The sequence below is a fragment of the Scyliorhinus canicula genome, chromosome 13 (genome assembly GCF_902713615.1).
Source record: "Scyliorhinus canicula chromosome 13, sScyCan1.1, whole genome shotgun sequence".
NCBI lineage: Eukaryota > Metazoa > Chordata > Chondrichthyes > Carcharhiniformes > Scyliorhinidae > Scyliorhinus > Scyliorhinus canicula.
In genome coordinates this window covers 103825830-103842458 of record NC_052158.1, presented here as the reverse complement: position 1 = coordinate 103842458, position 16629 = coordinate 103825830, and the positions used below count along the sequence as shown (strand labels likewise).

The 16629-nt window shown below is 46.1% G+C and overlaps 1 protein-coding gene across 6 annotated transcripts in view; it reads right to left on the bottom strand.

Moving 5' to 3' along the window:
* Positions 1–16410, bottom strand: part of c18h3orf33 (c18h3orf33 homolog (H. sapiens)) — a 59737-nt gene extending 43327 nt beyond the window's left edge. For 4 of the 6 annotated variants that reach the window (XR_005462818.1, XR_005462819.1, XM_038815802.1 and 1 more), the window contains exons 1-3: positions 16228–16410; positions 15646–15705; positions 7334–7487 (exon numbers count right to left, since the gene is read on the bottom strand). Coding sequence is in view for 4 of the 6 variants with exons in the window: in XM_038815802.1 (XP_038671730.1) it covers positions 7334–7487; positions 15646–15705; positions 16228–16395 (382 nt within the window). In the remaining 2 variants the exon portion in view is untranslated. The other 2 variants (XM_038815803.1, XM_038815801.1) reach the window with 2 other exon arrangements.
* Positions 16411–16629: the final 219 nt, after the last annotated feature.

Genomic DNA, 16629 nt, shown 5'->3' with positions numbered 1-16629 from the left:
TCCAACACATTTTAAATCTGCCTCCAGCATCAGCTAGTGTGTCCCCAAATGCAGGATGGAGGCCAACAGCTTCCTTATAAATGCCGCATCTTCCCAGGTTTGTGTCGTGGATGCAACTGTTCTACAAGTAACCCAATGCTAGTGTTTGCATGAATAATATGAGCTTGAAGTATTTTCAGCTATATAGGGGGACTAGGCATGGGTGCCCTATGTCCCCGCTCTTATTTGTGTTGGCGATGGAGCCTTTGGCCATCGCGTTGAGGAATTTGGGTGCGTGGAGGCTGATGAAACATAGGTTATCCCTGTATGCTTATGACGTAACTTTATATTTTGGACCCGGTCCATACAATGGGGAGTATAGTGGTGCTGTTGAAGCCGTTTGAGAAGTTCTCCAGGCAGAAGTTTAACATGGAGAAGAGCGAGTGTTTTTCGGTTACCCCACCGGAGAAGGGAACTAATTTTGGAGTGTTGCTGTTTCGTTTGATGGGCACTCATTTTAAGAGTTAGGGGTGCAGATAGCGCAGGATTGGGCTTGGCATCATAAGTTAAATTTTATGAGTCTGGTGGATAGGGTTGAAGCGGACTCACAGAGATGGGATAGTCTCCCTCTCTCCTTGGCAGGCTGAGTGCAGTCCATAAAGATTAACATTTTTGCCACGTTTTCTGTTCCTATTCGAATGCTTGCCTATTTTTTTTGCAGGGCTGGAGAGGCTGATTTTGTCCTTTATTTGGGCGGGTAAGGTTGCTAGGATTCATAGAATGGTCCTGCAAAGGGACCAGAAGTCAGGGGATTTGGCATTGCCAAGCTTAATCTACTATTATTGGGCGATGGTGGAGGTGGTGTTGAGTTGGTGTGGGGACCAGAAGGCAGTGTGGGAGAGGATGGAGTTGGACTCATGTAAGGGGATGGAGCTGCGGGCGTTGGCGATGGCCCAACTGTCATTTTCTCAAATGGTGGTTGCAATGTTGACTATCTGTGTCTTTCGGCAACATTTTAGATGAGTTAGGATGTCAAAGCGGGCGCCGATCTGTGATAATCATATGTTTGAGCCAGCAAGACTGGATGGCAGATTTCAGGGCTGGCTGGATAAGGGGACTGGTTTTCTGGAGGAGCGGTTCGCAAGCCTGGAAGAGCTGTTAGAGAAGTTTGGGTTTGCGCAAGAGGAAAGCGTTAGATATCTGCAAGTGAGGGACTTTGCGAGGAAGGTTTTGGAAGTTGTTTCCGGTAGTGCCGCCATTGCCACTGATGGAAAGGGTTTGGACGCTCGTGGGGCTGGAAGACAAGTACTTCGGGAGTTTATGGGAGGATAATTTGGATGATCCTCCCTCCTTGGCGGGTATTAAGGCCAAGTGGGAGGAGGAGTTGGGGGTGGTATTAGAGGAGGGGGTATGGCGTGAGGCCTTGCATGGAGTGAACGCCACTTCATAGTGTGCAAAACTGGGTTTGATGCAGTTGGAGATGGTACACTGGGCACACTTCATTAGGGCGAGGTTGAGTCGGTTCATTTGACGGGGTGGAAGATAAGTCTGAGCGCTGTGGGAGGAGCACGTCAAACCATGTGTATATGTTCTTGGCGTGTCCTCAGCTGGTGAGATTTTATGTCTCCTTCTTCAGCACCATGTTGGAGATTTTACAGATAGATTTGGAGCCCAATCCCCTAGCGGTCGTATTCGTGGTGTCAGACCTGCAGGTGTTGCAGACGGGTGCAAGGCAGACATCTAAGCCTTCGCCTCGTTGATCGCTCGTAGGCGTGTTCTGTTGGAGGTCAGCTTCTGCACCCAATGCCTCGGTGGGGAATTCATGGAGATTTTGCATATTGACAAAGTTAAATACATGTTAAGGGGTGCAATTGGGGGGTTCTATAAAAGATGGCGGCTTTTATTGTGTTCTTTAAAGAGCTAATCACCCACAGCTGTTTGGAAGTGGGGGGGTGGGTAATGCTGCTGTGTTTGGTTGTTTAATTAAAATATTTAAAAAAATAAACGCCACATCATCCCAATTTGGAGCATACACATTCACCAATACGATCAACCTACCCACCAATGACCCAGTAACAATCACATACTAGATTAATTTTACTCGACTAGAAGGGCTTGAGGTTCATAATGAGGAGGTGTTAGCAATTCTGGAAAGTGTGAAAATAGATACGTCCCGTGGGCCGGATGGGATTTATCCGAGGATTCTCTGGGAAGCTAGGGAGGAGATTGCTGAGCCTTTGGCTTTGATCTTTAAGTCATCTTTGTCTACAGGAATAGTGCCAAAATACTGGAGGATAGCAAATGCTGTCCCCTTGTTCAAGAAGGGGAGTAGAGTAGAGTCTTGGAAAGGTTTATAAGAGATAGGATGTATAATCATCTGGAAAGGAATAATTTGATTAGAGATAGTCAACACGGTTTTGTGAAGAGTAGGTTGTGCCTCACAAACCCTATCGAGTTCTTTGAGAAGATGACCAATCAGGTGGACGAGGGTAAAGCAGTTGATGTGATGTGTATGGATTTCAGTAAAGCGTTTGATAAGGTTCCCCACGGTAGGCTATTGCAGAAAATACAGAGGCATGGGATTCAGGGTGATTTAGCAGTTTGGATCAGAAATTGGCTAGCTGGAAGAAGACAAAGGGTGGTGGTTGATGGGAAATGTTCAGCCTGGAGTCCAGTTACTAGTGGTATACCACAAGGATCTGTTTTGGGGCCACTGCTGTTTGTCATTTTTATAAATGACCTAGAGGGCGTAGAAGAATGGGTGAATAAATTTGCAGATGACACTAAAGTCGGTGGAGTTGTGGACAGTGCGGAAGGATGTTACAAGTTACAGAGGGACATAGATAAGCTGCAGAGCTGGGCTGAGAAGTGGCAAATGGAGTTTAATGCAGAAAAGTGTGAGGTGATTCATTTTGGAAGCAATAACAGGAAGACAGAGTACTGGGCTGATGGTAAGATTCTTGGTAGTGTGGATGAGCAGAGCGATCTCGGTGTCCATGTACATAGATCCCTGAAAGTTGCCACGCAGGTTGATAGGGTTATTAAGAAGCCGTACGGTGTGTTAGCTTTTATTGGTAGAGGGATTGAGTTTCGGAGCCATGAGGTCATGTTGCAGCTGTACAAAACTCTGGTGCGGCCACATTTGGAGTATTGCGTGCAATTCTGGTCGCCGCATTATAGGAAGGATTTGGAAGCATTGGAAAGGGTACAGAGGAGATTTACCGGGATGTTGCCTGGTATTGAGCGAAGATCTTATGAGGGAAGGCTGAGGGACTTGATGCTGTTTTCGTTAGAGAGAAGAAGGTTAAGAGGTGACTTAATTGAGGCATACAAGATGATCAGAGGATTAGATAGGGTGGACAATGAGAGCCTTTTTCCTCGGATGGTGATGTCTAGCACGAGGGGACATTGCTTTAAATTGAGGGGAGATAGACATAGGACAGATGTCAGAGGTAGGTTCTTTACTCAGAGAGTAGTAAGGGCGTGGAATGCCCTGCCTGCAAAAGTAGTGGACTCACCAACACTAAGGCCATTCAAATGGTCATTGGATAGACATATGGAAGATAAGGGAATAGTGTAGATGGGCTTTAGAGTGGTTTCACAGGTCGGCGCAACATCTACATACCTGCTACCCAGATCTGCCACAACCTTATCTGTTAAGAAGCAAATCCTCCTGTTAATTAAAATTGCCATTTCCCAGGCCCTACTGTTGAAGCTCAAATGAAATACATAGAGCACAGAACATAGAAGAATACAGCACAGAACAGGCCCTCCAGCTGGCTCACCCACTCCTTCCGGAGTCTGGTCCGGTCCATCACCCCCAAATGAGTCTCCTCCAAAAGCATCACATCTTCCCTTAAATTCTTCAGGTGAGAGAAAACTTCCAACCTCTTCACTGGACCCTTTGACCCCCGTACATGCCACCTGGCCAACCTGATCAACACGCCCACACCCCCTCCCCACCTCTACCCTACCTGGAGTCAGCCATCTACATCATGAAGAATCATCCTGCACCCACACCTAATACTTAGGCCTAAGGCACACCCAAGATGGCTGCCAGCCCCACCCAAAATGGTAGCAGAACGGTTGCATTATGGATAGCACAATTGCTTCACAGCTCCAGGGTCCCAGGTTCGATTCCAGCTTGGGTCACTGTCTGTGCAGAGTCTGCACATCCTCCCCGTGTCTGCGTGGGTTTCCTCCGGGTGCTCCGGTTTCCTCCCACAGTCCAAAGATGTGCAGGTTAGGTGGATTGGTCATGATAAATTGCCCTTAGTGTCCAAAATTGCCCTTAGTGTTGGGTGGGGTTATAGGGATAGGGTGGAGGTGTTGACCTTGGTAGGGTGCTCTTTCCAAGAGCCGGTGCAGACTCAATGGGCCGAATGGCTTCCTTCTGCACTGTTAATTCTGTAAATTCTGTAAAAAGGTGAGACAAAGAAAAAAACCCCGTCACTGTCAGAGACAGTGCAGAGACTAGCCGGCATAATGGAGCATTCCGCCGTCGGTGTGAAACAGAAATGTGCTGCGTTGGGGCGGAGAAGCCAGCCCCATGTATTTCCATTAGTACTTACCTTAACCATTACCCCCTACCTACATTGGTCCCCATCTGCCCGACATATGTATGCAAAGCCTGAATAACAACAAATAGAGTATACAATCTCAAACAAACCCATCCCATCAACAACCATAACAGTCCCCACAGAACCCCTTTCACTGAGTCCAAGACTGAATTCTTGAATAAAGGCCTCCGTCTCCTCCGCCCTATCAAAACAATGGTCTTTCGGCCCATAGGTAGCCCGCAGCTTCGCTGGGCGTACTACCCGAGTCTCACTCCATTTTGGAATAACGTTGCCTTCAGCTTATTAAAGGCCCATTGTGCATTTTCGTAAGGTCAACTCTCATTCTTATAAACTCTAACAAGTATAGGCCCAACCTACTTATTCTTTTCTCAGAAGCTAACCCCTTCATTCCAGATCTCAGTCAAGCAAACCTTCTCTGAACTGTCTCTAATGCAATTATATCCTTAAGAGACCAAAACTGTAAATATGGGCTGGAGCAGGAGGAAATATTTAGATACATGCAGGTTCGGGACTTTGCCAGAAAGGAGATACAGAGCTTCCCAGTAGAGCCGGCTTCCACATTGCTGGAGGAGGTGCTGACGACAGAGGGACTAGAGAAGGGAGTAGTATCGGCGGTTTACTGCCGGCTATTCTGGAGGAGGAGAAGGCACCACTAGAAGGGATCAAGCCAAAATGGGCGGAAGAGTTGGGAGAGGGTATGGAAGAGGGGTTCTGATGTGAGGTGCTCCGGAGGGTGAACGCCTCCACCTCGTGTGCGAGGTTGGGGCAGATACAGCTGAAGGTGGTGTCTGCAGCGCACCTTACAAGAGCGAGGATGAGCCGGCTCTTTGAGGAAGTAGAAGATGTATGTGAGCATTGCAGGGGGGCCCCCGCAAACCACGTTCATATATTTTGGTCCTGTCCAAAGCTGGGGGATTACTGGAAGGAGGTGTTTAGGGTAATCTCCAGTGGTGCACGTGAAACTGGACCCGGGCCCTCGGGGGCCATATTCGGGGTGTTGGATCAGCTGGGGTTGGAAAGGGGCACAAAGGCAGATGTTGTAGCCTTCACCTCATTGATTGCCCGAAGGCGGATTCTGTTAGGGTGGAGATCAACCTCTCCACCCTTTGCACTGGCGTGGCGGGGGGACCTGCTGGAATTCTTGACGCTTGAAAAGGTCAAATTTGAATTGAGGGGAAGGATGGAGTGATTCTACAATTCATGGGCGTTATTCATTATGCACTTTTGAGAATTGGATCACGTCGAACATTAGGGGGGGTTGTGGGGCTGGGAGGGTTGGGGTGAGGGGGGGGGATTGTATGTGTTAATGGTGACTATGGGTGATTCCTGATTCCTCTTTGTCATTTGTTTATGTTAACATGCGGGCTGATGTTTGGGGGGAGAATGGGATTGTTGTTATTGATATGGGGATTGACATTGCATTTGTTACTGATTGTTGGGTGTAAATTTGGGAGAAAATGTGAAAAAAAGAGCATAAAAAAATATTGAAAAAAAGAGACCAAAACTGTACAAAGTACTCCTAATTCCCCTTACGCCAACAAATGCCAACATTTCATTTTCCTTCCCAATCACTTGTTGCAACTGCACACTGGTTTTTTTGTAATTCATGTACCAGGACATCCAGATTCCTCTGGACCATAGAGTTCTGCAGTCTCTCTCCATTCAAATAACGTACTGCTTTTCCAGTCTTCCTGCCAGTGGACAGTGCACATGTTCCCACATTATACTCCCATCAGCCAATTCTTTTGCCCATTTTCTTAATCTATCTAGTCCTTTTATAGACTCTTTACTTCCCCTTGACAACTTCCTTTCCTATCTTGGTGTCATCAGCAAATTTAGTTACCATACCAAGTCACTGATATGGATTGAACTGTAAATAGTTGAGGCCCCAACACTGATCCTATTGCAAACCTGTCCAATATTATTTCAGTTTATGCTTAGTGGGCAAAGCCAATTAAAATCTGGCAAAGATTTTTTTTTTTTAAATGGAGATTTTTGTTAATAAATACAAAATACCCAATTATTTCTTTCATTGAGTGTCGCCAATCCGCCTACCCTGCATTGTGGGGGTGAAACCCACGCACACACGAGGAGAATGTGCAAACTCCACATGACAGTGACCCGGGATCGAAGCCGGATCCTTTGCACATTAAGCAGCAGTGCTAATCACTGTGCCACCGTGCCGCTCTAAAACCTGGATAAGATGACCAAATATTAGGAGAGTCAAACATTAGGCTCAATGATGTTTACATACCTGCTTTAAAAATTACTCATGAAAATTCAAATAGCTCACAAACTAAGTTTAATCACAGTTGCACATTTCCAGCAAAACCCACGTGGGGTTTTGTGAATGTTAATAAATGAACCATATGAAATGAATCTAATTAGTACAAACTGCATCAAATGACTATGTTCAAGATTCACAAGGACCACGGGGAAACCTTCATTGATCTCTCCGTGGGACTGGTGGAGTACAAGCTCCCCAGGTAGGAGGTGCGTTATGAGCAAAGATTAAAAGCAGGCCCAGATCAGGGCCTGGTGAGATCAGTCCTTCCAGCTAGGATTGCACTGAGACTGAGATACTGCGTTATGTTGACCATTATAAATACTTGTAAATAAATCTATCTTATGTTTACGATCAATATTGCTGCGTCATTATAGCAGATATCAATCACATATAGAAAGTGGTATCATCAGCAGTTTTTAATTTCAATCACCAAGTCAATTCTGCAAATCACATTCATGTTATCTTGCGTTACCAAGCAGTTACTTACACCTTCTTTGTAGAGATGAAATGAAGGGAAGGGTAATGGGAATATGTTCTATTTCTAGTCCATTTCTCGTTATTTGATGTATTCTCCCTCGAAGTTGAACACTTTTTTCAATAAATCTATCAGGTATCTCTGCAGCACTAGTAAATTTGGTAAACTATAAAAAGAAAAATGGTCACAAGAATTTTTGTTATTGATCCAACTATTGTTTTATACTCAAGAAGATACTCTTCGGAATCTTAAAACCATAATTTTACTTTGTATATCCAAGGAAATTGCAAAACCATAAAAAGCAAGTGTAATTTTGTAAACTTATTAGATCGTCCATGATTTTGTTCATGGAAAATCATACTGTTTCATAACATTACATCATACAGTGGAGTGCAATAATCTTCTTTCAAATGTTTAAATGTGCAGCATTTTAGGGTCATGCATTCATTGGTTAGGGATTAGGCTATAGATCAGAAAATGTCAAAACTTCAAGACTTTTACATCTAGAGCAAAGTTATGTGTTGACTATGATAGCTGTTTGCTCCCCTTGTATTATTTTTTAAATGGATTAATAGTGCTTCACCTAGGGCAGCATGGCAGTGCAGTGGTGAGCACTGATGCCGCATGGCACCAAGGACCCGGGTTCAATCTTGGTCCCAGGTCACTGTCCACGTGGAGTTTGCGCATTCTCCCCGTGTCTGCATGGGTCTCACCCCCACAACCCAAAAAGATCTGCAGGATAGGTGGATTGGCACCACTAAATTGCCCCTTGGAAAACAAGATTTGTGCACTCTAAATTAGAAAGAAAAATAGTGGTTCACCTATAATTTTGCTCCTATCAATTCAATTGATGTTGTTTATGGCAAAATTTCTGTACAGTTTAAGGCACAATGAATTAGTTAAGAGCTGCATTCAAGCAGACTTGTCACTTCAATGCTATAAATAAACATCAGAGTTCTCTCAAACTGTAATTATTTGTTCTTTGTTGATTGGAATGTGATCAGTTTCACAACAGCTAGCATGCTGCAAGTATTTTTCATTAAAGTGTAGATGAAAGTCACTGGAGTGACACATTTGGACATACTGACATTTCTTTGCTGTATTAATAACAAACTTCTGTGGTGCTGCTCAAAGGAATTGTTCTTTCATAAGGGCAGGAACATAATGATGCAATGCACAATATATTAGGCTGAGTCTAGGCCGCCATATCTGAAAGCTATATATGGAATTGGTTTACAATTTGGAGTTCAGATTATAGATTAGAACACTGTTTTGTTTTTGATAAGGTTAATTAAAAATCTGCATTTTGATTCCAGTATAAATCATACAACAATCTCTGTCTGCTTTAATGAGGTTTCCCACTTTCTGGCATGATATTGGTTCCAGAAATGTATTTTATGTAATGAAAAGGAAGTATTCAGTGTGGCATGGTGACACAGTGGTTAGAACTGCTGCCACGCTAAATTGCCTCTTAATGGAAAGAAATGGGGTACTCTAAATTGATTTAAAAAAGAAAAGGAAGGATTCATAAACATTGTCGATTTTCCTTTTACTTTCTTCTCCTGAGGGCTCCTTGTTCGTGTTTGTCCTACAGAAATTCACTGGAGTGGCAATTATTTAGGAGTGCCAGGTTATACAATTACAGAAGATCATGACCCTGTCCTCACCCGTCACAGAAGGTACCAATCGGAAACACCTGGCTGGTCTCCCATATTTTATGCTCTAAACTGGTCATCAAAAGCTCTGCATGCCTGTATCCTAACTTGTATCAAGCCCCATTCACCATTCAACCGTGTGCTCATTGACCTACATTGGCTCCCAGCCAAGAATACCCCAATTGTAAAATTCTCAACATTCTTTTCAAAGCCATTCATGACTACATCTCTTCCTATATCTATAGCCTCCTCCAGCCCTACAATCCTCCAAGATCTCTTTGCTCTTTCAATTCTGGTGTCTTGCACATCCCTGATTTTAATTACTCTGCTATTGGCAGCTCTACTTTATCTGCTTGGACCATGAGCTCTGGAATTCCCTACTGAAACGTAAAATCATAGAATTCCTACAGTGCAGAGACAGCAATTCAGCCCATCGAACCTGCACCAAGCCTCTGAAAGAGCACCCTACCTAGGCCCAAACCCCACATTATCCCTGTGATCCAAACTAGGGCCAATTTAGCGTAGCCAATCCATTTAACCGGCACATCTTTAGACTGTTTTTGGAAACTGGAGCACCTGGAGGAAACCCACGCAGACACGGGGAGAAAGTACAAACTCCACACAGCCACACAAGGTTGGAATCGAACCCGGGACTCTGGCGCTGTGAGGCAGCAGTACACCTGTGCCACCGTGCTTGGTAAAACCAATCCCGTAAATTAATAAAAACCCTAGCCTCAACAATTTATATAGTGCATTTATATAGTTTCTTTAATATAATAAAATGTCTCCTAGTGCTTCACGGTTTAGCATTGAGACATGCAAGGAGATATTATTACAAATTGTCCAGATAAACGCACTGTATAATTTGTTGAGGCTTTGGTTTTTATTCATTTACAGGATGTGGGCGTCGCTGATTAGGCCAACATTTACCACCCATCCCTAGTTGCCCTTCCGGTGGTGAGTTGCCTTCTTGACCCACTGCAGTCCTTGAGGTGTAGGTACACCCACTGTGCTGCTAGGGAGGGAGGTCCAGCATGTGGCCCCAGCGACAGTGAAGGGACGGCGATATATTCCAGGTCGGGTGGTGAGTGACTAGGAGGGGATTCTCCAGGTGATGGGGTTCCCAAGTATCTGCTGCTCTTGTCCTCCTAGATGGTAGTGGTCGTGAGTTTGGGGAACCTTGATGAGGTAGAGCAGCGCATCTTGTAGATGGTACCACACGGCTGCCACTGTTCGTCAGTGGTGGAGAGTTGAAATGTTTGTAGAAGGAGCAATCAAGCGGACTGCTTTTCCTGGATGGCTTATCGGAGCTGCACTCATCCAGGCAAGTAGTGAGTATTCCATTAAACTCCTGACTTGTGCCTTATAGAGAGTGGAAAGGCTTTGGGGATCAGGAGATGAGTTACTCGCCGTAGGAATCCTAGCCTTTGACCCGCTATGGTAGCCACAGTATTAATATGGCTAGTCCAGATCAGTCTTTGATAAATGGTAACCCTCCGGATGTTGATTGTGGGGGATTCAGCGATGGTAATAACATTGAATGTCAAGGGGCGGTGGTTAGATCCTCTCTTGTAGGCGATGGTCATTGCCTGGCACTTGTCTGGTGCCAATGTAACTTGCCACTTGCTGCATTTGGACATGGTCTTGCTGCATTTGGACACAGACCACTTCATTATTTGAGGAGTCGCAAATGGTGCTAAACATTGTGCAGTCATCCACAAACATTGCCACTTCTGACCTTATGATGGAACGGAGGTCGTTGGTGAAGCAGCTGAAGATGGGCCTAGGACACTACCCTGAGGAACTCCTTCAGTGATGTCCTGGAGCTGAGATGATTGACCTCCAAACAACCATAACCATCTTCCTTTATGCCAGGAATGACTCCAAACAGCGGAGATTCCCCCCCCCCCCCCCCCCCCCCCCCCGATTCCCATTGATTCCAGTTTAGCAAGGGCTCCTTGATGCCATACTCGGTCAAATGCTGCCTTGATGTCAGAGACTCTCTTCTCACCTCTGGCATTCCGCTCTTTTGTCCACGTTTGGAATGAGGTCAGGAGCTGAGTGACCCTGGCGGATACCAAACTGAGCGTCTGTGAGCAGATTATTGCTGAGTAAGTGCCACTTGACAGCACCGTTGATGACTCTTTCCATCACTTTGCTGATGATGGAGAGTAGATTGATATGGTGGTAACTGGTTAGGTTGGATTTGTCCTGTTCTTGTGTAAGGACACAGCTGGGCAATTTTCCACATAGCCGGGTAGATGCCAGTGTTGTAGCAGTACTGGAACAGCTTGAGGGCAATTTCTGAAGCACAGGTCTTCAGTACTATTGGTGGGATATTGTCAGAGCCCATTGCGTTTGCAACATCCAGTGCCTTCAGCCGTTTCTTTAGATCATGTGGAGTGAATCGTATTGACTGAAGACTGTCATCCGTGATGCTGGGGACCTCCGGAGGAGTCGAAAATAGATCATCCACTCAGCACTTCTGGCTGGAGATTGTTGCAAATGCCTCAGCCTTGTCTTTTGCATATATGTGCTGGGCTGCTCCATCTTTGAGGATGAGGATATTTGTGGAGCCTCCTACTCCAGTGAGTTAATTGTCCACCACCATTCGCGGCTGGATGCGGCAGGACTAAAGAGTTTAGATCTGATGCGTTTATTGTGCAATTGCTTAGCTCAGTCTATAACTTGCTGCTTATGCTGTTTGGCACACAAATAGTCCTGTGTTGTATCTTCACCACATTGACACCTCATTTTCCAGTATAAGAACGTAAGAACTAGGAGCAGGAGTAGGACATCTGGCCCTTCGAACCTGCTCCGCCATTCAATGAGATCATGGCTGATCTTTTGTGGACTCAGCTCCACTTTCCCGCCCGAACACTATGATGGGTATGCCTGATGTTGCTCCTGGCATGCTCTCCTGCACTCTTCATTGAACCAGGGTTCATCCCCTGGCTTGGTTTTAATTGTAGAGTGGAGGATATGCTGATCCATGAGGTTGCAGATTGTAGTTGAATACAATTCTGCTGCTGATGGCTCACAGCACCTCACGGATGCTCAGTCTTGAGTTGCTAGATCTGTTCAAAGTCTATCCCATTTAGCTCAGCGGTAGTGCCACACAACACATTGGAGGGTATCCTTAATGTGTCTCCATAAGGAGTGTTCAGTGGTCACTTCTACCGATACTGCCATGGACAGATGCATCTGCAGCAGGCAGATTGGTGAGGATGGGGTCAAGTATGTTTTTCTCTATTGTTGGTTCCCTCACCACCTGCTGCAGTCCTAGTCTAGCAGCTATGTCCTTTAGGACCCGGCCAGCTAGGTCTGTGGTGGTACTACCAAGCCACTCTTGGTGATGGACATTGAAGTCCCCCACCCAGAGCATATTCTGCACCCTTGCCACCCTCAGTGCTCCTCCAAGTGGTGCTCAACATGAAGGAGTACTAATTCATCAGCTGATGGTGGCCGGTACGTGGTAATCAACAGGTTTCCTTGCCCATGCGATTTCATAGGGTCCAGAGTCAATGTTTGTTCAGGACTCCCAGGACAACTCCCTCCTAACTATATACCACTGTGCCGCCACCTCTGCTGGCAGGAATGGTGATAGTAGTGTCTGGGACATTGTCTGTAAGGTATGATTCTGTGAATATGACAATGTCAGGTTGCTGCTTAACGAATCTGTGAGAGGGTGGCATGTGGCGGAGTGGATAGCACCGAGACTGTGGCACTGAGGACCCGGGTTCGAATCCTGGCCCTGGGTCACCGTCCATGTGGAGCTTGCACATTCTCCCCATGTCTCTGTGGGTTTCACTGCCCACAACCCAAAGATGTGCAGGTTAGGTGGATTGGCCATGCTAAATTGCCCCTTAATTGGAAAAAAAAATAATTGGGCAGTCTAAATTTATTTTGAAAAACTAATCTGTGAGACAGCTCTCCCAACTTTGGCACAAGCCCCCAGATGTTAATAAGGAGGTCTTTGCAGGGTCGGGAGGGCTCAGTTTAGCGTTTTAGTTTCCAGTGCCTGGTTCGATTCCTTTTTTGTTTTTTCATAGCAGTTGAATACAACTGAGTGGCTTGCTAGGCCAGTTAAGAGCGCATTTAAGAGTCAACCACATTGCTGTGGATTTGGAGTCACATGTAGGGTCAAACCAGGTAAGGATGACAGATGGGGTTTCACAATCAAGATATTAATTGATCTTAAACTCTTTAGTCCTGCCACATCCAGCCGCGAATGGTGGTGGACAATTAACTCACTGGAGTAGGAGGCTCCACAAATATCCCCATTAATTAGAACATAGAACAGTACAGCACAGAACAGGCCCATCGGCCCTCAATGTTGTGCCGAGCCATGATCACCCTACTCAAACCCACGTATCCACCCTATGCCCGTAACCCAACAACCCCCCCCTTAACCTTACTTTTTTAGGACACTACGGGCAATTTAGCATGGCCAATCCACCTAACCCACACATCTTTGGACTGTGGGAGGAAACCGGAGCACCCGGAGGAAACCCACGCACACAGGGGGAGGACGTGCAGACTCCACACAGACAGTGACCCAGCCAGGAATCGAACCTGGGACCCTGGAGCTGTGAAGCATTTATGCTAACCACCATGCTACCCTGCTGCCCCAAATTAATTGCTGATATTTTATTGAGTTTAAATTCCATCACCTGCCGTGGTGGGATTCGAACCCAGGTTCCCAGATCATTATCCTGAGTCTCTGGATTACTAGCCCAATGACAATACCACTTTGCCACCACCTCCCTTGCTGCTTTTGGACATGGACTGTTTCATTATCTGTGGAGTTGCGAATGGTGAACAATTGTGCAGTCATCCACAAACATTCCCCACTTCTGACCTTATGATAGAAGGGAGGTCATTGATGAAGCAGCTGAAGAAGCTTGGGCTTTGGACACTATCCTGAGCAACTCCTACAGTGATGTCCTCGAGTTGAAATGACTTACCTCCAATCATCGTCCATTGTGCCAGGTATGACTCTAACCAGCGGAAAGTTTTCCCCGATTCCGATTGACACAGTTCAGCTAGGGCTCTTTGATGCCATACTCGCACAAATGCTGCCTTGATGTCAAGGGCAGTCACTCTCACCTCGCCTCTGGCATTCAGCTCTTTTGTCCATGTTTGAACCAAGGCTGTAATGAGGCTAGGATGTGTGACCCTGACGGAACCCAAAACTGAGCATCCGTGAGCAGGTTATTGCTGAGTAAGTGCTGCTTGATTGCACTGTTGATGACTCCTTCCATCACTTTGGTGATGATGGAGTAGGCTCAGTTGGATTTGTCCTGTTCTTGTGCATAGGACACAGCTGGGCAATTTTCCACATTGCCATGTAGATGCCAGTACTGGAACAGCTTACCTAAGGGTGCAGCAAGTTCTGCAGCACAAATCTTCAGTAGTATTGTCAGGATATTGTCAGGGGCCACAGCCTTTGCTGTGACCAATGCCTTCAACTGTTTCTTAATATCATGTGGAGTGAATCGTATTGGCCGAAGACTGACATTTGTGATGCTGGAGACCTTCGAATGAGACTGAGATGGATCATCCACTCGGCACTTCTGGCTGAAGATTGCTGCGAATGCCTCAGCCTTGTGTTTTGCACATTTGCGTTGGTCTCCTCTATCATTGAGGATGGGGATATTTGTGGGGCCTCCTCCTCCAGTGAGTGTCCACCACCATTCACAGCTGAAATGCGGCAGGACTACAGAGCTTAGATCTGATATATTTGTTATGGCATTGCTTATCTCTTATGCTGTTTGGCACACAAGTAGTCCTGTGTTGTAGCTTCACCAGGTTGACACCTCATTTTTAGGTATGCCTGATGTTGGACCTGGCATGTTCTCCTGCACTCTTCATTGTAAAAAGTCTTACAACACCAGGTTAAAGTCCAACAAGTTTGTTTCAAACAATAGCTTTCAGAGCACTGCTCCTTCCTCAGGTGAATCAGTGCTCCTAGCAGTGAAAGGAGCAGTGCTCCGAAAGCTAGTTTTGAAACAAACCTGTTGGACTTTAACCTGGTGTTGTAAGACTTCTTACTCTGCTCACCCCAGTCCAACGCCGGCATCTCCACATCATGGCACTCTTCATTGACCTAGGGTTGATCCACTTGCTTGGTGTTAATGGAAGAGTGGGGGATATGCCAGGTCATGAGGTTGCAGATTGTTGTTGAATACAATTCTGCTGCTGATGGCCCACAGTGCCTCATGGATGCCCTGTCTAGAGTTGCTAGATCTGTTGGAAGTCTATCCCATTTAGCCTAGTGGTAGTGCCGCACACTCTGGAGGGTATCCACAATTTGAAGACTGAGACACAGTATATAAAATTTAGCAAGTCAGGAATTTTGTTTCAGCCTGGGACTTGAAATATTAACGTAGTAATTTCCCTTGACAAATACCAACATTTTACTTGGCATCAGAGAAGTTGATTTCTTAACGAGCTGTTGGAGCTGAACAATTACTAATTATAGGTGGAGAAATGTATGTGTGTCTTCGCAGATCCCAACTCACTCACGTCTGCATTCCGAATGGCGAACTGGGTAAGCGTAAAGGACACTTGATGTGCCCGGTTTCAAGGTGCAGGAGGGAAGTTGAGCGAGAGAGAAAAGACCCCTTGAAGAAAACGACGGCCACATCAAACTCCAGGGTCACTTACTAGTCTGATGCTTCTGGCAAACATCACAACGCCGACAACTGCCAGGCCCGTGCTGAGGTTCTGCAAAAAAAAACAAACAAACGGGAGCGCTGAGATGCTGCCAACTATGCCATGTTGTCAAAACATGTCGAGCCCGCGACATAGATACAGTCCCCCCCCCCCGGCCCGGTGCTCACTATCTTGTTTTTTTTTAATCTTCAAAGCCCGAATGTCACCAGCCGCCATGGCTGACTGCTCGGCCATTTTCTCCTGTTAAAACATTGGAGCAGCTGGAAAGTGAAAAAACCGGAACGGCCCCGGTACCTGCACCGCGCGAATGTGTTCATCCGCAAACTGCCCCAGCTGGCTGAGGTAGCCGCCCAGCACATTGCGGCCCTGCTCCGGCATCGCCGCAGCAAAGGGATTCATAACATCACCAAAACCCCGCCCCGCCCGGCAACATTGGTGCATCGGTTAAAACATCCCCACCTTGCTGTGCGCGCATGGCCCCGGGCTCCTCGTACACATTGTTCACACAACTTGGCTGCCCGCATGCGGGATTACTCTGAAAAACAAACAAGGAAGTCAGCAGGAAGACCATACCCATGGGAGATTTATGTCTTCTTCATTTTCTGGGCGTGGGCATAACTGGCATTTAGCTGGCCACAAAGCGGCGTTGACTCTTTGACAAAGAATCATCCAGACTCGCAACCTTTGCTCTCTTCTCTCTCTCTCTCCACAGAACCTGTCAGAACTGCTGAGACTGTCCATTATTTTCTGTTTTTGTTTCAGATTCCAGCATCGCAGTAATTTGCTTTTATCTCGAGTCTCTTGTCTTGAACCTACTTGAGTGAAGATAAGTCCACAATGCCATTAGGTAGGGAGTTTCACGATTTTTGACCCAGCCACAATGAAGAGATCACGATATGTGCCCTAGTCAGGAACAAATAAAATGGTTTTGTTCCATGACATCTTTGCCATTTAATCTCTCTCACCCTCTTCCTT